The 26,652-nt window shown below is 48.1% G+C and overlaps 3 protein-coding genes and 1 non-coding gene across 5 annotated transcripts; 3 read left to right on the top strand and 1 right to left on the bottom strand.

Moving 5' to 3' along the window:
• Positions 1-10,477: 10,477 nt before the first annotated feature.
• On the top strand, positions 10,478-14,417 carry LOC114103101 (cardiotrophin-2). Its single transcript, XM_027948707.3, has 3 exons — positions 10,478-10,490; positions 12,376-12,512; positions 13,959-14,417. Exons 1-3 carry the CDS (start codon positions 10,478-10,480, stop codon positions 14,415-14,417), a joined length of 609 nt encoding a protein of 202 aa, XP_027804508.1.
• LOC114103190 (U6 spliceosomal RNA) lies at positions 11,610-11,715 on the top strand. The gene has a single exon (XR_003584619.1). It is a non-coding gene; the product is annotated as a U6 spliceosomal RNA (small nuclear RNA).
• On the bottom strand, positions 13,512-20,160 carry Ctf1 (cardiotrophin 1). 2 transcript variants are annotated; one of them, XM_027948792.2, is made up of 3 exons: positions 20,086-20,160; positions 18,863-18,981; positions 13,512-16,336 (listed from the first exon to the last, which is right to left on the bottom strand). In XM_027948792.2, exons 1-3 carry the CDS (start codon positions 20,108-20,110, stop codon positions 15,845-15,847), a joined length of 636 nt encoding a protein of 211 aa, XP_027804593.1. In that variant the 5' UTR covers positions 20,111-20,160; the 3' UTR covers positions 13,512-15,844. The 2 variants fall into 2 exon arrangements, with proteins under 2 accessions (XP_027804593.1, XP_027804594.1); XM_027948793.2 differs by having other exon boundaries at positions 18,863-18,978; positions 20,086-20,141.
• A 2,456-nt stretch (positions 20,161-22,616) lies between these two features.
• Positions 22,617-26,445, top strand: Bcl7c (BAF chromatin remodeling complex subunit BCL7C). Its single transcript, XM_027948528.2, has 6 exons — positions 22,617-22,797; positions 23,315-23,393; positions 23,721-23,829; positions 23,923-24,084; positions 25,580-25,665; positions 26,250-26,445. The coding sequence occupies exons 1-6, from the start codon at positions 22,706-22,708 to the stop codon at positions 26,373-26,375; spliced, it is 654 nt and encodes a 217-aa protein (XP_027804329.1). The 5' UTR covers positions 22,617-22,705; the 3' UTR covers positions 26,376-26,445.
• Positions 26,446-26,652: the final 207 nt, after the last annotated feature.

Below are 26,652 nucleotides of genomic sequence, written 5' to 3'. Positions count from 1 at the left end.
CAACCCGGGCCGCACGCATGCCAGGCGAGCGCATTACTGCTTGAGGCACATCCCCAGCCCTTCATTTTTTATTTTGAGACAGGGTCTTGCTAAGTTACTGAGGCTGGCTTTAAACTTGTGATTCTCCTGCTTCAGCCTCCCAAGTTGCTGAGATTACATGTGTGTGCCACCATGAGACTGGTATAGAATGATTTTGAGCAACATTATTAAGTGAAAAAGGCAAGGTATAGAATATTGTATGTGGTTTGTTCTCGTTCGTATTAGGAAGGGAAAAATCAAACATACACATTTAGTAACATATATGTAAAAACTCCCTGAAATATTAGAAGAAAAAAGTAGCAGTTGTTGACTCCTGGGATGGGAACTAGGGGACTGGGAAACAGAGGTGAGAGGAAATCCTCAACATTTTGTCTTCTTTGTATACTGAACCATACATAGAAACAAATTGTCTCAAACAGGAAATACTGGAGAATGATATTGAACAAATTATATTATTATTTTGTGTTCATGTACAAATATGTAACAACAAATCCCACCATTATTTACAACTATAATGCACCAATACAATATGTAGAAAAAAAGAAATAAATGAATTACCTGTCCCCAAATGACTGCATTACATTTGTAGAAACACACACACACAAACACACACAATCACAAAGAATAAAATAATGTAAAGCTTCTTGGGAAATTCTGATATGTACTTTCTGGTTGGTTAAGGGCAATTCACTACCACTGGATGAAACAGATATTAAGCACCTCTGGCATGCCAAGCCCCACACTAGGCAATTATGATGCAGAATCCTGTCTTCCTTTAGAATGAAAAGGGAGGTTTAGGCCTCTTTCTAGGGATAAGGGTTTGAGATTAATTCTCTGCATAATCTAGGATCTGTAACTCTGTGTCCTCCTGAATAATACTGGGCCCTTCCAAAGCTCTATGGAGAGCCTCGAGTCCCTATGCAATGGTCACTACAAGCAGCATTTAGGATTTTGCCTTCTTCCCTTCTGATATGGGCCCAGCTTCCCCTGATTCCAAGGCAGCCCTTAAGCTCCAGCCAATCCCTTACAGATACTAGGACCCTCTGTGGTCTTGGATTTTCTGCTGATAGAAGCTCTCTCTACTAGAATGACCTGCACTTGCTTTGGTTTAGGGAGCAGGAGTCAGAGGTCATCTGCTTCCTATGGCAGGCTGCTTTTCTGTTCTATTCTATTCCTTCCTTTATTCCTTGTCTTTTTTGTTTTTCATAAATATAATCATTTTTCCCCAATTGAAATGTTTATATTTCTATATTTTCTAACAATTAAAACATAGTCAAGGGCTGGGATTGTCACTCAGCGGTAGAGTGCTCACCTAGCATGCGAGAGGCACTGGGTTCAATCCTCAGCACCACATAAAGTAAAATAAAGATATTGTGTCCACCTATAACTAAAATATAAATATATTTTTTTAAAAAAAACATAGTCGATATGCAACAGTTTTAGAATTTGTATATTCTTTCAACTTTCAGTTTCAGTTTTCACTTATATATTTCATTGTTGTGATTCTGAGACACTGATTGGTTCTCATATGCAAATAGAACATACACATAATTTATGTCATATAGTATGCTTGTGTACTACATAATCATCCTTTGGTATTCACAGGGAGTTGTCCAGAACCCCTGCAGACACCAAAGTCTGAGGATGCTTAAGTTGTAATTCTGAGGCCCTTGCATAAAACAGCCTGATATTTTCATATAACCTATGCACATCTCCCATATACTTTCAATTATCACTAGATGAATAATAATAGTACAATGTAAATGTGATGCAAATAGTTATTATAGTGTACCATTTAGGAAATAATGATTTTTTAACAAGTCTGTACATGTTCGGTACGTATGTAATTATTTTTGTTTTGAATACTTTCAATCTTCAGTCGTAGACAGAACCCATGAATCCGGAGGACTAACTGTACTTGACCACTTACAAATAAAGCTCAGCATGGGTATCTAGAAATGTTCCAGTGGCCTGCCTAATTGCTAACCACACTCCTACCACTGGTGATGACCATGGTCATGGACTAGTACCCTGCCAGTTACAGCAAGCCCTTTCTTTGCTTTAGGTCCCAAGGTTCAAAATGTTATGGGACTCCTTCCATGTCCCCTGGTAGCATTGTCCCTCCCTACTCTGGGAACCAGGAGCTTAACTCTCTAGACCTACAGAGCTCAAAGTTGGGAAGCACTGGAAGCACAAATTCCCTAAGAGGGGGTCACAGAGAGTGGTAGTATGTGGGGCCACTCCCACTTCCACCCCTTGGCTCCCAGACCCATGTACCTTCATCATAAAACAGTCCCTGAGTTTAAGCCTTCTAAAAGATGGCACTGTGTTCCCCCCATGCTGACCTCTCCAGCTGTGCCTTCCAAAGGCTGACCCATCACCCCAACAGGCCAAAGGCTTCTGGACATGCAGCAAATGGTAATGTGTCCTCCGCCATGCTGCCTTTGCTAGAAGGTGAGTTTCTCGGTCCAAGGCAGAGGGAGGTAGCTGTGAGCCATTAGCAACCAACACCCATACCAGCTGGGGAGAGTGCACTGTGGGTGCGTTGGATCTGGGTGGGGCATCAGCTGTATTCTCTATAGGATCTAACTAAATTTTTCCATATCGTTTTCTAGCTGTTCCAGTGCCTTTTAGTTGTTGTTTGTGGTACTGGGGATTGGACCCAGGAGTGTTCTACCACTGAGCTACAGCCCCAAACCTTTTATTACTCAGGGAGTATCACTACCTTGCCTAGGCTGGTTTTGAACTTGCAATCCTTCGGCCTCAGCCTCAGGAGTAGCTAGGATTACAGGTGTGCACCACCATGACCCACTTGGTGCTTGTGTGTGTGTGTATGTGTGTGTGTGTCCCCCTTTAAAAAATAGTGTGTTCTTATCCTCCCATATTTGAAGTGTTACTTTTTTTTAATCTTTATTTTATTTATTTATTTTTATGTGGTGCTGAGGATTGAACCCAGGGCCTCACACATGCTAGGCGAGCACTCTACCACTGAGCCACAACCCCGGCCCCTGAAATGTTACTTAATTTTTTTTTTTTTTAGTTGTAGATGGACATAACTTTAATTATTTATTTATTCTTATGTGGTGCTGAGGATCGAACCCGGTGCCTCACACATGCTAGGCAAGCGTAGTGTTACTGTAGTGTTACTTTTATCACATTCTGAGTGCCTATATGTATACATGGGTCTGTTCCTGGTCTTTCAATGCTGTTCCATTGATCTGCTTGTCTAATTGTACATCATTATCACACACTCGTGTTTGTTTTTGTTTTTGTTTGGAAACAGAGTCTCATTAGGTTGCTCAGGCTGACCTCATACTTCTGGGTTCAAGCAATCCTCCTGTCTCAGCCTCCCCAGTAACTAGGACTAAGATACATACCACCAAGCCCACAACACAGTGTTTTATTTAATATAGTTTGAGGGTAGTTTTATTCAGTAAAGTCTACTCATCTGATTAGATTCTGCTCAAGTGTCACTTCTGTGGGAAATTCAGGTCACCCAGTGGCCATTCATGTGTAATTGCTGAATGATGCCCCAATCTCCCATCAGTCTCTATGATCATAGGGTTGCTCATGAAGAAGGGGTAAAAACTTGTTTGGATCTCCCAAAATGGCAAAGGCTGGGTTAGGAAGTGTGCTAATCACTGCCATATCTGCGACCCCAAATTTGTCATTATGGTGTCCAACCATGTGTCCCCAACCTGGGGACAAATTGTGTTGCACACATTGGGACAGCAAAGGAGCTACATCTTGGGATGGTAGGGAGCTGTTCAATCCCTAGAGCCAGACTGTGGGAGACCAACCTTGCACGTGACTGGGTCACACTCCCTGGCTAGGTGCTGAGGCGCTCAGTCACAGAAATGTGGCAGAGCTTTCCCCACCCTTCTTGGGTTCGAGAGTTGGTGTCTCGTGCATGGGTGTGTCTTGCTACAGCCCCATGGGTGAAGCTATGTTCACCTGTTTCTTTGTAACATAACCCCTTGCCCTGTTTAGGATAGAATCTTCCATGGAAGCGCCTTGTGTGTGTCCCCTTCTCTTACTGTGCCCTTGGGTGTGGCCTACCCAGGTGTCAGTCAACCTGCTGACAGTGGACATCATGAAGATAGACTCAGCCCCCTGAAACCTGACCCCTTGCCTCATTTGAATAGCTTCTCCTCAATAAAAGGGGTCAGCGCATGCTCTCGCGCTCTCTCTCTTTCTGCGGACCCTTAAGGTCAGAGAAGCCCTCACAGCTACCCCAAAGAAAAAGGTGTTTGTGTCTCTGTGTGGTTCTTTTGCGCAGCCCAGTCAGCCCAGTTCAACTGGAGTGACCCCTGAGCCTTTTAGTAGCGAGAACAGAAACCTGGCACCAGACTTGAGTTCAAGTCCTTTACAGCTCCTTCTCTGAGTCATTTTGGAAAGTCCCCAACCTTTCTGGACCCCCATCTGTAAAAGAGGGATAACAGGGGTGGGGATGTGGCTTGGTGATAAATCAGTGTGGGAGGCCGTGGGTTTGATCCCCAGTACCACAGGGGAAAAAACTGTGAATATGACCACAAATCTCGGGATTGTTATAGGATTAAATGAGCTGGGGATATATATCAGTGGTAGAGCACTTATCTAGCATGTGTGAGGCCCTGGGTTCTATGCATAGCACTGTGAAAAAAAAATTTAAATGAATTAAAAAATATAAAAATGGTTAAGTGAGATCATATATGTGTGTATAGTGACAGGTAAAATAACAAAGGCTAAAAAAAGTTATTATTTTCCTTACCTTATATCTCATCTGAGAAGTGGAAATGACAGGTCCTTGTCACATAACCCTGAGGGGAATTCAGGGCGACAAAGACCATGGAAAGGTCTCAAAGTCTGGCAAGCATAAGGCCCAGAAGTTAGAAATAGTCATAATGGTAAAGAGCCCCAACTGCAGAGCTTGGGTTCAAATCCTAGCCCTAGCACTGCTTCCTATTAGCTGTGTGATGTTGACCTCATCACATAACCTTGCTGTGCTTCAATATCTTCATCTATAAAATGGGAAAATAGTACTATACTCCAAAGGGTTGAGTAAAGAAAACATGAGGGGCCTGGAGATATAGTTCAGTTGGTAAAGTGCTTTCCTAGCATGCACAAGGCCCTGGGTTCAATCCCCAGCATCACACACACACACACACACACACACACACACACATACACACACACAAAGAAAGAAATGAATAAATATAGAGAATAGCTTAGGGCAACTCTGGGACTCTAGTAAGCACTCAAGAAATGTTAGTGATGAGCTGGGGCTAGGGCTGGGGCTCAGTGGTAGAGGGCTTGCTTAGCATGTGTGAGGCCCTGGGTTCAATCCTCAGCACCACATAAAAATAAATAAAAATAAAGGCATTGTGTCCATCTACAAGATATATATATATATAAAGAAATGTTAGTGATGATGGTCTGGTACTGTGGCAGCACAGCTGTAATCCTAGCAACTCAGAAGGTTAATGTTGGAGGATCAAAGTTGGAGGCCAGCCTTAGCAACTTAGCGAGACTCCATCTCAAAAATTAAAAAAAAAAAATTAAAAATAATTTTTAAAGGGCTGGGATGTAGCTCAGTGTTAGAGCAACCTGGGTTAAATCACAGCACAACAGCAACAACAACAAATAAACATTGGTGAGATCCCTTTCTTCCTCCGGGGGGGAAGTCTTCTCTGCAGTCCTTTAATAAAGACTTTTACTTTCCACTCTAAAATAAACAAACAAACAAACAGACAAATAAATAAATAAACATTGATGACAATAATGACAATGATTAAGGAGAAGGCTAATCTGAAAGGCTGCGTGCTGCAGGAGAGCAAGGCCCCTCTCAGTCTTATTTGCCGTCATCTCCCTGTCTCTGGAAGGGTGCTGAGCAGGTTCATGGAGTTGCCAAGTGGAGTGGGTTGGGCTCCTCACTCCAATGATCACAGCATTAGGATCTCTCTTCTATGCCTGACACTAGCTGTCTCTTTTGGCCTACCACCCCATCAGGAGGAGAGCTGACATGGACATTTCCTGAGGCCAGGCACTCTTTTCAACAGATCAGACCCCTGGACATGGCTTGGCAGCACCCTGAGTTGGAATCATTACTTCCTTGCCTTTCTTCTTTCTGCACCACTGAGATCTTGTCTTTGTGCATGGCCTAGTGCTAGGGACATGGAGATGACAAGACCCACCTTCTGTCTGGTAGAGGAGAGAGACTGTCAAGAGATAGAATGTCAAGGCAGGGTGACCAGTAAATGGACAGGGGTGAAACAGGGGTCTGGGAGCCCAGAAGAGTCCCCCAATGTAGCTGGAGGCAAGGGAGACAGGGGAGATAAAACCCAAGTGGGAGGTTCAGATGTGAGGGTTAAGTCAGGTGAAGGAGAGCAGGAGAGATTTCTACACTGGCAATGACATGAGCAAAGGCCTGGTGTTCAGCAGAAGCTGAGTAAACTGTGTGGCTGGAGAAGTGGGGAACAGCCAAAGAAGAGGCTCAAGGCTATACTGGGGACAAGGGGACCAAAGGCCTTTGAAGGTCAGACTAAGGAATCAAGTCCTTATTCTGAAGGCACTGGGGATAGTAAAGGGATAGGGTGCTAGGAGGGGACAAGGAAACTTGCTCTTCTTTCTCTTTCTTCTGTCCTATTTGAGCAACCACCAACTTCCTTGCTCTCTGTACCTGCCTTGCTTGTTTCTGAAAGCTGTCAAGCTATGCTTACACCTTGGGTAGGGGGAAGATCTATAGTCAGCAATAGGAACGGGGTTGGAATTACTGATGGAGAGAGGGTATCTTTTTTGCTTGTTTTGTGGTATTGGGGATGGAATAGGGCCTAGAACGTGCCAAACACGTTCTCTATCACTATCTATACCCCAACCCAATCCTTTTTATTTTATTTTGAGGCAGGGTCTCACTAAGTTGATCAGGCTGGCCTCCAAATTGTGATCCTCCTTCCTCAGCCTCCAGAGTAGCTGTGATTACAGGTGTGCACCACTGTGCCTGATTTGGAGATCATATATATGTATTCTAAATTGTCTTCATTATGTGGTTTCTGGATGATGTTGGGGTCATGCTTGAGGGTCCTGGGATAGCTGGGCATTAGATCTCTTGAGATTACATGTATGGATGGGACAGGAACTGGGCTCAGAAACATAGGGTGGTGGGATATTGAGAGTTTTGCCATTGCTTGGGAGCATTCTGCACTACTGGAGAATCCCCGAGAGACCCAGGGGGCCTCACAGCAGGGATCAAGGCACTTGGTGTGTGGAGTCAGCAAGGATTTGTGAGGCCAGAGTTATCATCCCTGTTTCCAGATAAGGTAAAAATAAAAAGAGGTTAAGTAACTTGTCCACACTAGTGATGAATAAATGCAGAATTTGAACCCAATTCTACTCCCTCCAAAATTATTTGGATCCCCAAGATATCAGCCCCTGGTGAGACCAGAACATAGATGGAGACATATGGATCCCTGGTGAGTGGGGCAGGTCAGGATGGCAGAGGTACTGACTTCTGCCAAGACAGTCACTTTGGACAAATGGAGCTGGGCCTGGCCTGGAGACTGATTCCTTCAGCTGTGAATGACACCCGGGAGGTCCAGAGAGAAAAAGTGAGGCCCCTGAGAGATGCAGGCAGTGCTGAGGTTTGGTGGGGGTTTTCCTGCCGCCTTGGGTGAGGCCCAGCCCCACGTACACCTCCACCTGTGAATAGCACAGATCGAATATCTGCCTCCCTCTTTCCCTCCTCCCCATACTCCACCACCAGGGCCTGGCCCACGCCTCAGTGCACCCACTCAATGGGGCTACTCTAATCCCCTGACATCACTGTCTGCCCAGCACAGGCCCTACCTGCCAGCCTGGCAGCCCCCAGCTTTAGAGATGCTGTTTAGAAAACCCCAACTCAGAACCATCTTTATCCTTAACCTACTCCCTCCTTCAGCTCACAGTTCATACCTGGGACATCCCACCTCTAGCCCCAACCTGGGGGATAGAGCCTAGGATCGGCCCTGGATTTGCTGTGTGACTCCAGGTAAGTAGTTGCCCTTTCTGGCCTTTGGCTCCTTAGTTAAGTCTCCTCCCAACAACCCCCGGCTAATCACATCAACTCCCTTTGGCTCCTTCCTAGCCCCTGTCATTTTAGGAAGTATTGGTTTTTATTAGTTCACATGTTTATTGTTGGTTTCCCCCACTGGAATACGTACCCTGTGAGGACGGACTTCACCTGCCCTTCTGTTCATTCTAATGCCACACAGAGTGAGTGTTGTGTTATATCTGTTGAATAAATGTAGGGTACCTCTTTCTTCATGTCACCCCCTTACCTGAGCAGTAGGGAGAAGCAGTATTCTACCCCCTGGATGGAGTCAGGGTGGGATCCTACTGATCACTCTGAATCACTGTTGGGATAGCTCTGGGCAGGGACCTAAACCCAGCTTCTCTCCCCAGTCTTGCCCCTCTGCCTCAAGGCTCCTTGGGGAGGAGGACCTCAAATGTGTGTGTGTGTGTGTGTGTGTGTGTCCCTGTGTGTTCTGCCTGGCAGGGGACAGGATCTCTCCTTGTCTATCAGAGACTGAGATGTGGCTAGATCCAGGACTCCTGCTCCTCTGCTGCATGTGTGTCTGTATGCGTGTGTATGGGCATGATGTGTGTGCTCCATGTGCTCATGTCTGCTCTGTGCAGGTACCTCTGGCCGGGTCTCCAGGTGTGCAGCATGTATTCACATGTCAGTGTGCTTCTGTGTACACAGGAGCACTCATTTGTCTGAGTCTTGGGGTGTGTAACATGCATAGTCCTGGCCTGATGGGGGTTTTCCTGCCGTCTTGGGTGAGGCCCAGCCCCACATACAGCTCCACTGTTGGCTCCAAGACAACGGAATTTTTGTCTGTTTTGTTCCCTGTTCTGTCCCAGCACTTAGAAGAAGGACTGGCACACAGTAGGGTCCAGGACTACTCATGAATGAATGCATGAAATTGTGCATTCAGGTCTGCTGTGTGTCCGCGTGCCTACGCGTGTGTGGACGTGTGTGTGCTCCTGTGTCCAAGGGTGCACCTGCTTTTGGATGATGTTGCCCCTACACCACTCCTCCTGACTCTTTGGGAGCCAGGGCCCAATGCTTTGGTCCCTGTGGGCGGAGCAGGGGGCCGCCTCCTCAGGGGAAACTGGATCCCAGGACGTGCAGAGCAGCAGGGAGCAGGGCGGCCCCTTTGTCCCCCATAATCCCCTCCCCGCCCTTGCCCCCTCCTTCTCAGCCACCAAGGTTTAAGGTTGAGTTTGGGGTTTGTAGGGGTCCAGGGTGTCACCTCAGTCTCCTCATCCCTGTCTATTTCCTGCATGGGAGTCTTCTGTACCCTGAGCCCCAGGCCACTTGGCCTGAAATATATACCCTCTTCTGGGTCCCTCTCAAACCTCTCCTTGTCCTGTCCCCTAACTGGGTCTGCCTCATTCTTTGCCAGGACCCTGTTCCTGCCCGCCCCCTCTCTCCAGGGTGTACTCCCTCCTCCCTCCTGGGCGGCTCCAGGGCACAGATCTAGGTATAAAGCTACCTGAGGGACAGGAGGACAGGTGCCCTGGAAAGACCCAGAAATTGCAGAAAGGAAGGAGCCAAGGAGAGAGCATGAGCTGTCGCGTGGGTGAGTGAGGGGACTGAGCACCAGGACCCGGAGGCCAGGAGGGATGGGGGCCCTCTCTGGCTGCTCTGACTCATGTGCCTAGTGACTTTGCACTTGCTGGAAACCTCCAAATCCTTACACATAGAAGGCTTCATTCCTCATTCATTCAACAAATATTTACTGAGTGCCTATTATATGTGAGGTATAGTCATCCCTTGTTATCTATGGAGGGTTGGTTCCAGGACCCCCCAGAGGATATTAAAATCTGAGAATACTCAAGTCCCTTATATAAAAAGGCACGATATATTGAGCTGAGGTTGTAGTTCAGTGGTAGAGTGTTTGCCTAGCACATGTAAGGCACTGGGTTCGATCCTCAGCACCACATAAACATAAATAAATTAAATAAGCTTTTTTAAAAAGGCATGATACTTGCATGTAGTTTACACAATTCTCCTATATACTTCACATCATCTCTAGATAACTTATAATTAATACAATATAAATGTCATGTAAATAGTCATTTTATAGTTTAAGGAATAATGACAAGGAAAAAAAAAGTCTGTTCATGTTCAGTTTAGATGAAATTTTCTATCTGCAGTTGGTTGAATATGTGGCTACAGATCCTGCAAATACAGAGGGCTGACTGTGCTGTCCTAAGCATTTGGGAATAGAACCAGTGATCAGACAACAACCTGTGGCCTGGGATGGGGATGTAGCTCAGTGGTAGAGCTGTGGTCGGTCACTCACGAGGCCCTGAGTTCTATCCCCAGCACCACAAAAGCAAAACAACAATAATACCCACCCATGACTGCATTCATTCATTCATTTGTTCACCAAATATTTAGTAGTGAGAACCAGCAATGAATGAACCAGGTGAGGTCTCCTCTTGCCTAGAGCTGTCATGCTGGTGGAAGAGACAGCCATAAGTCAGTTAAAAAACAAATGAGATAACTTCCAATTAAAAAACAAACAAGAAAACAAACAAACTCTCAGGGAGTTGGCAGGACTTTGGGGATGGTGGCCAGGACAGTTTATCTGAGCTGGGGCCTGAGGAACAGGAAGGAGATGACCTTGGGAGGGTTTTGGGGGTGGTCCCCACAGGGAATGTGACAGAACATAAAGAAGGCCAGTTCAGGGGGAATAAGCCTTTGCAGAACACACTGAGGACTTTTTTTTTTTAGTTGTAGATGGACCTTTATTTTATTTATTTATATGTGATTCTGAGAATCAAACCCAGGGCCTCACACATACTAGGCAAGCACTCTGCCACTGAGCTACAACCCCTGCCCCACACTGAGGACTTTTATTTTTACTCTGAGTGAGGTGGGAGCCCATGGGAATGCTAGAGAGGGTTTGAACATAGTCGGGCCTGGGGGTCTGCAGAAGCAGAAGCCAGGGTAGAAGCTGATACTGGGGAAGAAGCAAGAGACGATGTGGAAGCTTGGACATATACAGCTCAATATATTCTCACAAAGTGAGTGTATACCTTATAATGAACATTCAGATTAAGAAACAAAAAACTTGGGGCTGGAGTTGTGGCTCGGTGGCAGAGCGCTTGCCTAGCATGTGTGAGGCCCTGGGTTCAATTCTCAGCACCGCATATAAATAAATAAAATAAAGAACCATTGACAACTAAAAATATATATTAAAAAAGAAAAAAGAAACTTGCACTGCCTGTTTTACTCTTCTCTCTTCTATTCCTCTCCTTACCCCAACCTCCTCCTCCTTCCCCCCCGCCTTCCATTACTGGAACTGAACCCAGGGCCACTCTATCACTGAGCTACATCCCTAGCACTTTCTGTTTTGAGACAGGATCTCACTAAGTTGTCTAGGCTGGCCTCCTTGAGGAAGAAGAAGTGGTCAGATTCTGGATATACTGTTTCATCTTTTAAAAGTTTTTACTGAAAGTAACAAATATACAAAAAGGTTCATGTTATAAGTATACAGCTCAATTAATTCTCATACAGTGAAGATGTACCTTGTAATGGGCGCCCAGCTTTCACCTGCTACTTATACTAAAATTGGAATGATACAGAAAAAATTAACATGACCCTTGTGTAAGGATGACACACATATTTGTAAAGCATTCCATATTTTATTGTTTGTTTATTTATTTAGATATTAGGGACTGAATCCAGGGGCACTTAACCACTAAGCCATATCCCCAGCCCTTTTTAAATTTTTTTTATTTTGAGACAGGATCTCACTAGGTTGCCTAATGCCTCAGTAAGTTGCTGAGGCTGGCTTTGAACCTGTGATCCTCCTGCTTCAGCCTCCTGAGCCACTGGGATTACAGGAGTGTGCCACCACACCTGGCACATTCCATATTTAAAAATACAAAAGCAAAAAAATCCTTGCCTTGGCTACCTTGTAAGGACAGAACCAATAGGATTTGGATGTGTAGAGTAAGAAAAAATGAGGTCTTAAAGAGGACCCCACAATTTGGGCCTGAGCAACTGGAAGAATGCTGGAGGGAGATAAATCTAGAATTGAGTATTGGGTATTCTGAGTTTAAGTTGCTTACTAATATCCAGGGAAAATGTCAAGTAGGAAGTTGAATATATGGGTTTTGGAGTTCAAGGGAAGTTCAAGTGGAGTTCTTAGCTGGAAATAATCTACCTATAGGGCAATTCTGCAAGCCCTAATTTCACAGGATATGACAGTCACTGAGGGTTCTGTTGAAGAAGTTTTAGGATGAATAAATGAATTTGTAGGCAGGGTCAGGGATTTGGTGCTGACCTCTGATTTCCTCTGCCAGCCCCGCTCTGTCTACTGAGCCTACTATTGCCACCCCTCAGTCCCGCAGCCCCCATCTCCCCAGCTGAGCCCATCAGTCAAGCCTATAGCCTGGCCCTCTACATGCAGAAGAATACATCAACACTGCTGCAGACCTATGTGAGTGATACCGGGCACAAGCAGGGGATGAGGGGAGAGGGATACTACCCTGGGTAGGGGAAGCAGAGCAAGCTCAGGAGTATTCTCTTCCGTGGGTCCAGGGGCACAGGGGCCCTGTTAACTAGAGACATACTCAAGCGTTGTCACAGATGGCTGGGTGAGCTTGAGCAAGCGATCCTTCCTCTCTTGGTCTCAGCTTCCTCATCTGCAAAATGGGATGGTAATACCACCTTTGGTGACCTTTCAGGATTGTTACACAGTCAAAGGAAGCACTTAGAAGGAAGGATTTACATAATCAGGGTGATTTCCATAACCACCTCATGCCATGTGCTCACTTGGGCTCTATGCCATCAATTCCTCAAGCCATTCTGACTGGTGGAATTAGAATGCATTTTACAGATGAGCAAACTGAGTCCTAGAGGGGATAAATAATTTGCCCAAGGGCACAGAGCTAAAAACTGGTAGTGCCAGGATCCAAAACCAGGTCTATGGAATTCCACACCACAACCCTCCACCCCTTACCCCCACCCCACCATATAGAAACAAAATTGGCAGCCTGCTTGCTGGTTCTGACCATGTGTTGTCAGACAAAAGTGGCCGCCTAAAACGCAGGGATCCTGTAGACCAAAACTTCCATCCTCCATCTTACTCCTGCTTTTTTCCCCAAAATTACACGACATGTCTGGCTCTGGTGAGTCCTGGAGTTTACAATTCTTCCAGGCTCTTATGAATTCCACAATTTAGGTTCTAGTACCATATGTGTCTCTATTCCCTGGACAGTCTTGGGCATCTTGAGACTCAGTTTCTCCATCTATACAATGAAGATGTGGAACTAAGTTATATGTCAATTAGGAGCTCTATCAGTATGCATTAAGATTATGTGGGTCTTGTTTTGTGGGGGGTCAGAACTTTGATGGAGAAAACTCTCAACTACATTAAACAACGTTAACAATTATTTATTAGTGATCATAATAAAATTAACATAAGCAATTAAATACCATAAATAAAAAGATTAAACCGTAACTACACTGTCAGTAATATACTTAGATTGAACATATTATTAAAAAATAGTCACAGAGTTCATTAATATCTATATATTATTAGTTAATGATGACTTTTTAATTCCTTTATTGTATCTCAGGTGCTGTTTATATATCTATATATGTATGCATATACATATATAAATTTTCCATCATCTTCACATAACATTGTTACATGGGAGTTACAGAAGCTTGTGATTTGATGTCATATAGATAGTACATGGAAGATGACCAACTGGAACCTAAAGAGGCTCTCGATCTGTATTAGGACATCCTACCAGCTCCCTGAAGGGTGGTGAATGGTGGATTCTCCTGGGAAGATGCCAGTCTCAGAGTGCAGATGTGGAGTCAGCACCATACATCCCTTTGGTCCCCTTACCTCTGTCTCTCTCTGTCCCGCATACAGCTCCAGCACCAGGGCAGCCCCTTTAGTGACCCTGGCTTCTCAGCCCCTGAGCTGCAGCTCAGCAGCTTGCCTTCTGCTGCTGTCCCCTTCAAGACCTGGCATGCCCTGGATGATGGGGAGAGATTGAACCGTGCCCAGGGAGCCTTCCTGGCCTTGACCCAGCACCTGCAGCTCGTGGGAGACGACCAGAGTGACCTAAATCCTGGCAGTCCCATCCTCCTGGCCCAACTTGGAGCTGCAAGACTCAGGGCCCAAGGCCTGTTGGGCAATATGGCTGCCATCATGACTGCCCTGGGGCTGCCTATTCCCCCAGAAGAGGACACTCTGGGGCTTGTTACCTTTGGGGCTTCAGCCTTTGAGAGAAAATGTCGAGGCTATGTAGTGACCCGGGAATATGGCCACTGGACAGATCGAGCTGTGAGGGACTTGGCTCTACTCAAAGCCAAATACCCAGCATAGAGGAGTGGGGCTTCCTGTCAGAGGCTGCAACACTTCCTCTTTCACAATGGACTTTTTTGCCTTGCTTTTGGGATAGAGAAGGAGCTACAACTTCTCTAGAGACCAGGGTTTGTGTGCCATGTTTTGGAGAATATTATCTGGATACTAGGCCTCCATTCCTTATTGCCTATGACCTCCCTTCCAGAACTAGTTGGGTCTCCATAGGTCCTATTTCATGGATTCCAATCCAGTGGTACTTGTTTTCCTACTTCTTAGTTGGAAAGAAGAGCCCCTTGAAGAGGCTTTACCTCCTACTCTAGGGAGAGGACAGTTGGTCTCCTTCCTGGGCTCTCCTTGAGACTTTCTCCTTTCTATAATTGGAGGAAGTTCAGGGATTGTCTTCCTGTCTCTGTCTACCTCCATTTCTGTGTGACAATATGACCTTTCTGAGATAGCTCTCTCTTCTTGCTGGAGTTCATTTCCTCTCCTGATTTGCCTGTCTGGGCCATTGTTCCACTTTATCTCCAAATGGGTTTCACTTCCTGATCAATGGAAGTAGAATTCTGGAAAAACTAAGGACTCATGTCACATCACATCTGTTTCCTGCTCAGGGCACTTTCACTTCCTGTTTTGGGCTGACAGGTGGTATCCCTGTCCTGGGGTTTTTGTGAATCTCCTATGCAGACTGTGCCTTTGGGGTATGTGTGGGGGATCAGTTTGTACCCGAAGGACCCTATTCTTCTCAAAGTTGTCTCTCCATTTTCAACAACTGTATATACAGGTAACTTTAGTTTTATTTTTTAACTTTTTATTTACAAAAAAATTAATTTATTCTCAAATAAAACTCTTTTAAGGCATTATGTGAGGGTTTTTTTTTTTCCCTCTTCACAGACCTGGCTTGAGAGGTGAGGGTTGTACTATCCCTGCACAGGGCAGGGCAAAGTGAAGGGAGAAGGGGAAGGGCCCAGAGGGATGGGGTGGGGACAATGAGGGCAGCAGTTGGGATGACCCTGGGGGAGGGTGTCTGAAATTTGTTTGCAGTAGCCTACCCACCACAGGACCAACAGGCACATTCCTGGTCAAGAAAGGACAAAACTGAGGTGTGGCCTCCTTGAGATGAGGCTCAGATGTACACATGATCACGTGGGGCCACAGGGAGATGGAAAACAGACCCAGAGATCCCCAGAGATGGGTAAAGGGGAGACCTAAAGAGACTGAGGCAGGCCCAAGGATGGAGAAAAAGAGAGGGGAAGCGAGAAAATGGGGGACACAGGAAAGTTCCTTGGGCAGACAAGGAGGACCAGAAAGAGAAGAGGTACAGAGTCAGAGCAAGGGGACAGTTCGCAGAGACACTGACAGACACGGGGAGAGACAGAAGTGAAGACAAACATGGAGAAGGAACCTGATGGAGAGGAGGCGACAACGCGAAGTCGCCCCAGTGCGCGCGCTCACGCGGGCCCCTCGGGCACCAGCTGGCTCAGGTCGCCCTCGGTGCGGCTCACCCACTCGCTGTAGAGGCCGCACACCCGGAGCCCCAGCATCTTGGCCGGGAAGACCCCTGCAGCGCTGGTGGTGGTGGTGGTGGTGGCGGCGGTGGCTGCAGCCGCGGCGTTAGTAGCGGAGGGCTCCGGCCAGGGACCGCGGGCGGTGGAGCCCAGCGCAGCTAGCACGGTCTCCACGGCGGCGCCCAAGGCTCGAGCCTGGCGCGCAGCGTCCTCTAGGCGCCGCAGCAGGCGCGGCACGCGCGGGTTCAGCTCGGCCTGGTGGCGGCGCACGACGTCGAGCAGCGGGGGCAGCGCGGCCAGCGCCGCCGCGTCCAGCCGCAGCCGCTCGGGCAATGGCAGTCCCGCGTGGCCCGGGGCCGGGGCGCTCAGGCCGGCAACTGGCAGCCGCGGCGGCGAGAAGCCCGGCAGCCCGAAGGGATCTCCCTGGTGCTGCACCTGCGGAAACACGGGCGCGGTCAGCGCGGGGCGGGCAGGGTGGAGGGGACTCGTGGGGGGGGGGGGCCGGGCGGGGTGCTGTGGCCAGCGCCGGGGGTTCCTCGAGTCCTAGCGGAGACCTCGACCTTCTCCTAGGACGTCTGTTTCCTCATCCTGCAAATAATTCCCTCCTAATGGGGCCGTTGTGTTTGAAACAAAACAAACAAAAAAAGGAAGGGTTTACACCAGGGCCTTTGTTTTCTGCCTCTAATATGGAACCAGTAATAATATCAACTTCATAAGGTAGTTATGAGCATATAAAGTGCTAAAGACAAGGCCTGGCCTCCAGGAAGGGTTCAGTAAATGTTAGATGTTTCATTAATATTACCTTAAAAGATCAGGGTTCAAATCTTGTCTCTGCTGTGCCTTTTTGGGCAACAGTTTCCCTTCTCTGAGCCTCAGTTTTCTCATTCATAATATGGGGGAACAGCTCTCTGTCCTAACCTTCCTCATCTCCCTCACCACATTGAAGCTAGGGCTTCCTGCATGCTAGGCAAGTACTCTATCACTGAGCTGCAACTGCAGCCCTTTTTATTTTAAGACAGTTTTGCTAACTTGTGAGGCTGGTCTCAATCTTGGGATCCTCCTGCCTTAGTCTCTCAAGTTGCACAACTAGGCCCAGCTCCCCTGTCCTGTCTTTCTACCGTGGTTCTCTCAAAAATTAGAGGTACTCAGTGGATTTCACTCTCTTCTCCCATCCTCCCAACCTCTGTACCTGCAGGTATTCAATGAACAATTTTCATATGAATGAACAAAGATAAAGGTGATTTACAACTTCTCAAATGCAAACATTCCTCTTTTGCAAACATGTTGCCTCTCATTCAAGCTTTGTTTGCTGCTTAAAAACATTATCTTCCCAATATGGGTGTGATGATGATAATAATAATAATGGCTTTGTAAATAAGAGAGTTAAGCTGAAGACAGTGACTAGCCCTGTAACCCACCTAGGAAGTGGCAGAGCTGGAATTTGAATCACAGTTGGTAGGACTACAAAGCTAATTCTATTATTCCACTACCCACTGTCTTACTTGTTTCATTATTATTTTAATGTTATCATTACTGCCCAAGGTCACAAGTGGGTAGGCCTGTTGTTTGTATGATTCAAAACTACAGCCCTGGGCCTGGGGTTGTAGCTGAGTGGTAAAGTAAGTACTTGCCTAGTACACGTGAGGCACTGGGTTCAAGCCTCAGCACCACATAAAAAATAAATAAATAACATAAAGGTTAAAAAAAAATACTAGGGGCTAGGGGATATAGCTCAGTTGGTAGAGTACTTGTCTTGCAAGCACAAGGCCCTAGGTTCAATCCCCAGCACCAAAAAACCAAAAAAACAAACAAAAAAAAAAAAAAGAAAGAAAAATACTACAGCCTATTTTCACTACACTAAAGTGGGATTATCTTCTCTCCTTGGGCAGGGTAGGGCCTTCAGGCCAACCAAAGGTGTTGATAGCTCTATCTTCTCTGTATCAGCTCCCTCTTGGTCCCTTTGAATATTCTAGGTAGAGGACTTCACAGTCCATCTTTATTTAGTGCCTCCTTTTATGGCCCATGAAGATAAAGGTGACAGGATCACACAGAGCTTAGAATGTAGGTTTCCTGACTCCTAGACTAGAGTACCCTTTACTGTCTCAGGCTTTGACTTCAGGCACCAAGGTGTAGTGGCACCCCCTCCTCCACAAAAAAAATCTTAGTTAAGTTTCTCCAGAAATCTTCACCATCATTGATTTTAAGACTATAAACAAGAGTCTTTACAAAAAAGTTCAATGTAGTTAAACTTCCTATTTTCCTGTTGCTCTATTTTACTTGGCCACTGGCTGGAAAAAAATTAGCATTCCAGGTGCTGAACGCCCTTTTACTTGTTTTTCACAAACATATATCCAGTATAGTAGTTTGTAAAAGTGTTTGCAAATACAAAATGTGATTTAAAAAAAAAAATCATTTAACAAGGTCTTTGGCCTTGGGCTGCAGCTTCACAAAGATGTCTACATTTCTAAGATAAGAAAAGTTACCAATTGGGCTCCATGGAAACAGCTGGCAGGGAGAGGAAAGAATGGGGAGAAGTTCTCCTCTTCTCAGGTGTTGTCCTTAAAGGGTTAACTTGCCCAAAACAGTGGGAAAAAAAAACTGCTTTTATGTAAACTTCTGAGCACCTCCTCTTACATGCTGGGTATAAAATTCTGAAACTACTTGAACTCGCGATTCAGGCAAAAGCTATGTGCCCTCTGAACCTGGCTGCAGCCAAATAAAACTGTTTCCTGTGCCTTGCCTCATCTGTCCCTACAACAAAGGAGGGGAGGCTCCAATCTGAGGCAGAGGTCATTTGCCTCCTCCATTTGCTCTGTGGCCAGGAGTAGTTTCTGTCTCTCTCAGGAGGTTTGTTTTCCACAGCTGGGAATGAGGTTGAGAAAATAGGTGATAGAGGACCTCTGTGACCTGTGCTTCCCTGTTTCCCAGGCCCAAGGCACCCCCAGCCCCTTTCCCACTCACATATTCCTGGAGCAGCTGCTCTGCATATTTGGTGAGGAGGCGGGCAAGGCTGTGCGTCTGTCGGATCTTGGCCTCCAAGTGGGGAAGGAGTGAGACTGAATCGTCAGCCTGGGGGTCTTCTGGTGGGAAAGGGAGGGAGGAATGAGGGCAGCCCAAGCTCCTGCTCCTTGACCACCCAGCCACTCTTCTCTCCTGAACCCAGAAACTCTACTCTGAATGCTCCAGCATTCAGGCCAGGAAAGATCTGTCCCACTCCAAGTGAGGAAAAATGGGGCACTAGACTTTTATCAAATAGTTGCTCTACATGAAATGTGTCCCCTGTCCCCAAATCACTATTGAAATCCCATTAAAACCAACTTTAAATTCTGCCTCCTCTTTGCAGAATCCAGAATCCTTAAATGAACTGCTCCCTTTGACTTCAGGCCATTTGTTCATAATTCCAAGGTAGCTCTCCAACCTGTGTATATCTACCTTAGCCTGGGATGCTTCTGAGAATAGGGCCTTACACATGCCCTGTGACTGTTGGTGGAATTCAACATCCCTGAAGCACAGAACCTCAAATTGGAATGTGACTTTAAGGCCCATTTTACAGATAGGGAGACCATGTCCCATTCCCTCTCTGATGCCCCTACTGGGCAGGGCAGCATCGCCTGAATTTCCCAGACACAAGCCAGAGTGTGGCGCCCAGAAGGACTACGAGTCCCGAGACGCACAGTGCATGCTGGGGAGTGTAGTCCAGGCCCGGCAACTCCCGCCCCGCCCCCGCCTGAGTTTCCCACAACCAGTCCCTATCCTCAGCAGCTTTGACTTTCGAGTCCGGTTGTCACTCACTAGTTCCTGTGGCTCGAAAAATTACTTCCCTAATTCTACCTCTCCCTCCGGCTCCCCAGCTCTGATTCTTTCCCAATAATCAGAGAGGACCTTGGCGCCTGACCCATCCCCGACCCCAGCCCTCCCTCAATGTGCTGTACTCACCGGTGAGACCGGTGATCTAAGCCCTGAGCCCACACCCTGGAGGACTCAGCCCCAGGCCTCCTCTAAACCCTTGCGCCTGCCCTTTCTCCCAACTCACCCGCTCGTTACCTGACACCGGAGCCTGATTTCCCCCGCCCAGGCCGCTCCCCTCCCGGACCCAGGGGTGGTGAAGACCCAGACCCCAGCTGCCAGCCCTTCTGATTCCTACTCCCTTCGGTGACCCAGCGTCTGGCCCCTCAGCCCCTTACCCAGACTTCCCTCCCTCTGGCTCATGCTGGCCCCTGGCTGATCCCGGTTCCCTCCACGCCCCCCTTCCGAGGGGGGAGAAGGGGAAAGGGGTAGGGGCGTGGCTCGGGCGCAGCCAATCATAGTCCAGACCCCAAACATTCCCCCCGCCCCACCAGCCCTTCTAGGCAAGATTCCTTGGCCCTGAGCTCAGCAACTAGCCTGCGCCGCCTGGTCAGGGAAGGGGCCCCGCCAGGGATGCAGGTAGTCTGACCTGTGGACATTACCTTAAGGCTGGGGGTCTCAAGCCCTGGGAGACAGCCTTGTAACCCTCTGGAAGAGGAGGCTCTGGTTCCCACCTGAAGCGGGGAGGGACGCAAGGGTTGATTTGGGATTAAAGCTTCAGGGACAGGAGAGGGAAGCCGCGGGCTAACAGGAATGTGCAGGCCCTCCCTCTTGACTGGGGCTAGGTGCTAAAGAGGCAGCGGTGGGGGCCGCCGGCTTGAGAAGCACCTTTCCAAACATACACCTCCTGGCCAATCTTAGATGCCTTCCATTCTCCTCATATCTGCCAGGAGGGAAACAAGACACCACCACGCCTCACCTTACCAGGCTCACTAACCAACAGCCCCCCTCCACGTGTACATGCATCTCCTGGAGAGTTAAGGTATTCAAATGCGCATGCTCAGAGAACAGGTTTCAGAGACCTGTACAGGAGGTCAAGCTCAAACAACAACCTCATTAGTGTGGTGTACACACTGAAATGATTATACACACTTATCCCCACAGCTGATTCCCAAGCATCTACTCTATCCTGGCCTCTGAGTTAGAGAGGATCCATATTTGGTCTCTGGCCCCTTGAGTTCACAGTCTGATGGAGGAGATCATAAACAAGCAGTAACAGAGTTTGTGAGCCAAGGGACTGAGAAGGAGGCCAGCATGCCCTTTCTCCCAACTCACCCGCTCCTTACCTGACACCGGAGGATATTACCATGAGCAGACAATTGCCAAAATAAAGGAGGGTATAGCAGGGGTAGGAGCCAGACTGTTGTCAGGGGTCACAATCACACACTAATCAACAGTTAACATTTACTGGATATTTACTGTCTTCCAAGCACTGTACATACACACACGAAATATGTGTATAAGATACATGTATATGCATGTGTAATGTACATATTACACGTATGTGTATATATATGTATCTACAACATGGGATTAAGATATATATGTATCTAATATGTAAGATGTAAGATATAAGATACATAAGATATATATGTATCTATCACTATCTATCTATAGTTCAGTTCCAGAAATGCTGTCATAACCACCCTCCTAATCCTTTAACCCCTCTGAACATGATCACACCAAAACTCACAGACAAATCTTTGAAATACAAATCCTAAAGCACAGCAACACAGGTTGAGACTTTATCATATCTACTGACTGAGCATCCTCAAATAAAATTAACTGAGACATATTCATATTTTTAAGTAAACTTTTAACTGAACTGTAATAAACATATGAAAAAGTGCACACATAATAAATATATAGTTTGATGACTTTTCAGAGAGTAAATATGCCCCAGGAATATCAATCAGTACCAGATTAAGAAATAGAACACAGCCACTTCCCAGAAGCCCCACTCTTACCCTCTCCCTGTCTGAAGAATGACCACAATCCTGACTTCTCACACCATAAGTTTGTCTGTTTTTGATCTTCATATATAGAATCATCTAATGGTTACCATTGGATCTCGCTTTTTTTACTCAAGATTTGTCCATGAGACTCGTCTAGGTTGTTGGGTGTAGCAGGACACTGGTCATTCTGCTTGCTGTGTCTAAGTCTATGGTGTGAATAGGTTGTAATCCATTCCAATTATCCTTGTGGGTTGGCATGAAAAATGCCAGTTTTTCAGAGTCTCTCCTAATTTACACTCCTGTAGAAATATAAGGGACATCCAATTGCTCTACTTTTTGCCTAAACTTGGGATGGTATGTCTTTTTCACTTTGGCCATTCTCATTGGGGAAGACCCACTCGTATTTGCAGTTTCTGACATACACTTGGCACTCAGTTAACAGACTGTTGAATGAATGGATGAGCGAGTAAGTTGAACAGTGTAGAATCAGGCTGGTGAGAACGGAAGCAAGCACACGCGCGCGCGCGCAAACACAACACCCAGCATTTCAGGGACGCCCACCCGCTGCGGACGCACATCAGGACACAGACCCTCTCGTGCACCCCGGCACCCACGTGGTCTGAACGCACCGCTAGGCCCTGCTGCGCGCGTCTAGTCACCCAGCTGCCCCCAGACTCTCCCTCTGGGCCGCGGGCAGGGGGCGCTGCGCGTCCCGGCGCCCCGAGGGGGCGGGCCCGGGGCGGGGCGGGGCCGGCCCCGCTTCCAGGCCTGGGCTCTGGCCGCCCGCGCCGCCCGGCCGCTCCGGGGACGGGCCGGGGCGGGGCGCGGCAGCAGGAAGCGGGGCGGGGACTCGCGGAGGCGTTGAGGAGCGGGGGAGGGCGCGGCCAACTCCCGGAGGGACGGCAGGCCGAGAGAGCGGCGCCCCGGCCTGGCGCCGAGCCTGAGCCCGCCGGACGGCAGGCGGCCCCGCCGCGGGCTCGGCCCCGGCCCCAGCCCCGGCAGCATGGCCGGCCGCACCGTACGGGCCGAGACCCGGAGCCGGGCCAAGGATGACATCAAGAAGGTGATGGCGACCATCGAGAAGGTCCGGAGATGGTGAGTCCTGCCTCGGTGCCAGGGACCGGACATGGGGTACCACCCCCCCTCGCCAGCCGTGGCCCCTGGCGTTAGGTGTGTCCCTCGCCCACCCGCCGTGCGCTGGATCGACTGGGCTCTGTCCTTCTTTCCCTGGCTATTCCCGGGGGTCTACAAAGCGTGATCCCCAGCCGTGCCCTCCTGGAGTGGGAGCCCTCTTCTATGTCCCGCCCCCTAAAGCTTTGACACTCCTCCTGTAAGTATGCCGCGCAATCTTCATAGCCAGGGTTCCCAGCCAGCCCCCGACCACCATGTGTGCCCCAGGGGTCTGCAAGAGCCACGCCCCCTAGTCATACCGTCTGGAATCACTCCCATCTGTGCCCTGGGGTTTGCAGGGCTGCCTTTTTCCCTTTAACTGTACTCCATTAGCGAAACTGCCCCTACCCTAGTGCATCTCCCTAACGTCTGCAGCTACCCCAGCTCTAGAGGGGTGGCTCTCCCCTCATACCTCTCTGACCCAGCTCCCTGTCCTCCACAGGGAGAAGCGCTGGGTGACTGTGGGCGACACTTCCCTTCGTATCTTCAAGTGGGTGCCAGTGGTGGACCCCCAAGAGGAGGTGAGCAAGCCCCCCCCACCAGGCCCTGCATCTGTACAACCTCAAGCAAGCCCCTCCCCCCTTGGCCTCCACCTTCAGTCCCCACTCTGAGACCTCCAGTGTAGCAGCCCAGACAGATGTTAACGGTTATCAGCAACTCCTCCCCCTTTTCCCTTTTTTCCTGCTCCAGACACCCAAGATCAAGATGTAACCCAATATACGCATTATCTGCCACATCAGGCAGGGACTTTTGCTTTCTCTATGCCTTAGTTTCCTTATTTCTACAGGGGGGGACTTTGCAAGAACTAACTATAAAGCTGGCTCTGACCTTATCTCTGTAATCCTTAGGAGCGAAGGCGGGCTGGTGGAGGGGCAGAAAGATCCCGTGGCCGGGACCGCAGGGGTAGGGGAGCCAGTCCCCGTGCAGGTGGCCCTCTCATCCTGCTGGATCTCAATGGTATGTAAGGATCATGGAATTTGGGGAGACTGTGGGGATTGAAGGAGGATACTGGAGGCCTCATGACAACCTTCTTGGCTGTTGCTCCTACAGATGAGAACAGCAACCAGAGTTTCCATTCTGAAGGTTCCCTCCAAAAGGGCACCGAGCCCAGCCCTGGTGGCACCCCTCAGCCCAGCCGCCCTGTTTCACCTGCTGGACCTGCAGAAGGGGTCACAGAGGAAACTCAACCCCCACGACTAGGCCAAGAGAGAGGTAGGACAGTTTGCCTCCCAGGAGCCTCTCCTCTGAGTCCTGTTTTCTCCAAAGTTGAGCCTACCAGCTTAACCCTATACCTCTCCCCCCTACCCCTGCTGCCTCCTGAGGGGGCCTCCTTTCACCCCTGCAGAAACTACCTCTAGCTGCCCTCTTCCTCTCTTGTTTTTTAGGATTTGTTGATAATCATTGTCTGAGATTTTTGTACACATTTAATTCTTTGTTTATTGTTTTTCTTCCTATTCCCATCTCATGTCAGCTTCCTGAATGTTGGGCCCATATTGTTCTTGTTCAGTAATAGGTGCTTAGTAGATTGAGTGAATAAATAATAGTGATAATCACAGGAATGATTAATAATTGTAGGATTAACAACAACTAATATTTATTGAGTCCTTTCTGTGTGCCAGGCGTCCTTCTAAGCACTTCACATGTTTGTTTGTTTTTTTCTCATTTAATCATCACTATAATATAGGGTTTATGATCCTGTTAAGATCCCTGTTCATAGAGTAGGAGACTGAGACCCAGAGAAGTTAAGTAAGGTGCCCATGCTCACATACCATTAAGCCAGCATCCTTCCACATAGTCAGTCCCCTGTCTGGTCAAAACACTTCTCATTTTCCCCTCCTTTGCCAGTCCTGCCCAGCTCTGGCCATCTCATCTCACCCATCTCACCCATCCCTGCTCCAGCCTCCACACTGGTCTCCAGCGGTCTCCACACAGCTGCCAGAACAACATTTTCTGAAGCACAAGTTTGACATAGTTATTGTCCTGTTTCTCATCCTTCATAGGTTCCCCATGGCCTTTGATGCCTCTGCTTGATACTTGGGGTCTTCAGGAACTGTTCCCTGCTGACCTCATTGTTCCCTGGCAAGGACTCCACCCCATGGACCTAAGGGCTAGGTCTAGATTGTGCCAAGTACTTTGCTACTATAAAAATTATATGAGACTAGGGCTGTAACTGAGTGGTAGAGCTCTTGTCTAGCATGCAGGAGGCCCTGAATTTGATTCCCAGTGCTGCAAATAAAGAAATTATACCTAGATTTATTGGGCAAATATGCTAAGGGCCTTGCCTGTATTATCTCATTTAATCCTCACAACAATCTCATGTGGTAATTACTGTCATTATCTCCATGAGCAGATGGGTAAACTGAGATCCTGAGAACTTTTTAAGTAGCTTGCTCAAGGTCAGGATTTGAACCTATGCAGTTCAGTTGCAGAATCTGTGCTTATTAAAGTATTTGTGTTAATTGTGTTCTACACCCCACCCCCCACCCCGCCCTGTTTGTCTACCTAATAAAACCATACTCACATTTCAAGGTCCCACCTAAATCTTCCTTCCTCTTTGCATCCTGGATGGCAGCCAGGGGTCTGGCTCTCTCTTGCTGCTCCCGAAGCTCTGGCTTATGTGGTTGGTGCCCGTCTGTGTTTGTTTTGCCCTCTGTGCTACTGGCACAGAGTGGCTGCTCAGGGGATGTGTGTTCACTTGACCTTCTAGATCCCGGGGGCACACCTGCAGGCAGCACTGATGAACCCCCAATGCTGACCAAGGAGGAGCCTGTTCCAGAATTGCTGGAAGCTGAGGTGAGAGCGGCTGGACTCCCCGGTCTTAGAGGGAATGGGAACTCTGGGCGATGGGTGGCTGCATCCTGATGTCCTGGAGGGAGACGTGGACCCAAGGACCCAGCTAAAGGCTTAGAGGCTGGGTTCTTGGGACTGAAAAAGAAATAGATGAAATCTTGAGGACTGAATTAGGGCTGGTTTAAGACCCTTAAAAGCCTGAAATGATCATGGTGCTTTTCCATGTATATAAAAAAAAAAAAAAATCCTAGGCTGGGGGTATAGCTCAGTGGTAGAGGGCGTGCTTAGTATGCAGGGGCTCTGGGTTCTATCCCCAGCACCACACACACAAAATGAATCCTAAAACTAGCTTACAAAAGTCCCTCATAAACTTAATTTTTCTCAAAGGACTACCTTTATGCATTTTTTAGAAAGATCAAATTCCCCCAATGTTGCCATTATTTTCGGTGTCCTTCTTAATCTGCATCTTAGTCACCTGGCCCTGGGTCTGGAGGGGAGTGGAGTGGAGGCTTTGGAGAAGGCAGAGGCTAGGAGGCTGTACTCCTGGGTTTGGGTGGAGCTCACGCCTGTCCGCCCTTCCTCTCCAGGCCCCCGAAGCTTACCCCGTCTTTGAGCCAGTGCCACCTGTCCCTGAGGCAGCCCAGGGTGACACAGAGGACTCGGAGGGCGCCCCCCCACTCAAGCGCATCTGCCCAAATGCCCCTGACCCCTGAGAAGCCGGCCTGCCTGTCCTGTTGTCCCAGGGGCCCCTTTGGCTTTTTACAAATAAAGACCCTTTTGTAATTTTGTGTCATGTCATTTCCCCGTCAGGGCTGGGGAGGGTCTTTGGAGACAGTTTTGTCTCATGCTCCATTATTCCTCAGATGGGCTCATTGAGGCTCCAAGAGGACCTTCCTATGGTCACACATGATCAGATGTGCAGTGGGGGCTTGAGCCAGGACCCTGCTCCAACACTCCCTTACCCTGCCCTGTCTCCCTTCACTGACCTTC

This window comes from Marmota flaviventris, chromosome 19 (genome assembly GCF_047511675.1).
Source record: "Marmota flaviventris isolate mMarFla1 chromosome 19, mMarFla1.hap1, whole genome shotgun sequence".
In the NCBI taxonomy this organism is placed as follows: domain Eukaryota; kingdom Metazoa; phylum Chordata; class Mammalia; order Rodentia; family Sciuridae; genus Marmota; species Marmota flaviventris.
This window is presented reverse-complemented; position numbering and strand designations above follow the sequence as displayed.

Coding starts and splice junctions, on each gene's coding strand:
- LOC114103101 (XM_027948707.3), top strand. Junction 12,513..13,958: donor CAACACTGCTGCAGACCTAT/GTGAGTGATACC, acceptor TCCCGCATACAG/CTCCAGCACCAGGGCAGCCC.
- Ctf1 (XM_027948792.2), bottom strand. CDS start 20,110: ATGAGCCAGAGGGAGGGAAGTCTGG. Junction 18,982..20,085: donor CCAGAGGGAGGGAAGTCTGG/GTAAGGGGCTGA, acceptor CTTTCCCACCAG/AAGACCCCCAGGCTGACGAT. Junction 16,337..18,862: donor AGCAGCTGCTCCAGGAATAT/GTGAGTGGGAAA, acceptor GTGTTTCCGCAG/GTGCAGCACCAGGGAGATCC.
- Bcl7c (XM_027948528.2), top strand. CDS start 22,706: ATGGCCGGCCGCACCGTACGGGCCGAGACCCGGAGCCGGGCCAAGGAT. Junction 24,085..25,579: donor ACGACTAGGCCAAGAGAGAG/GTAGGACAGTTT, acceptor TTGACCTTCTAG/ATCCCGGGGGCACACCTGCA. Junction 25,666..26,249: donor CAGAATTGCTGGAAGCTGAG/GTGAGAGCGGCT, acceptor CTTCCTCTCCAG/GCCCCCGAAGCTTACCCCGT.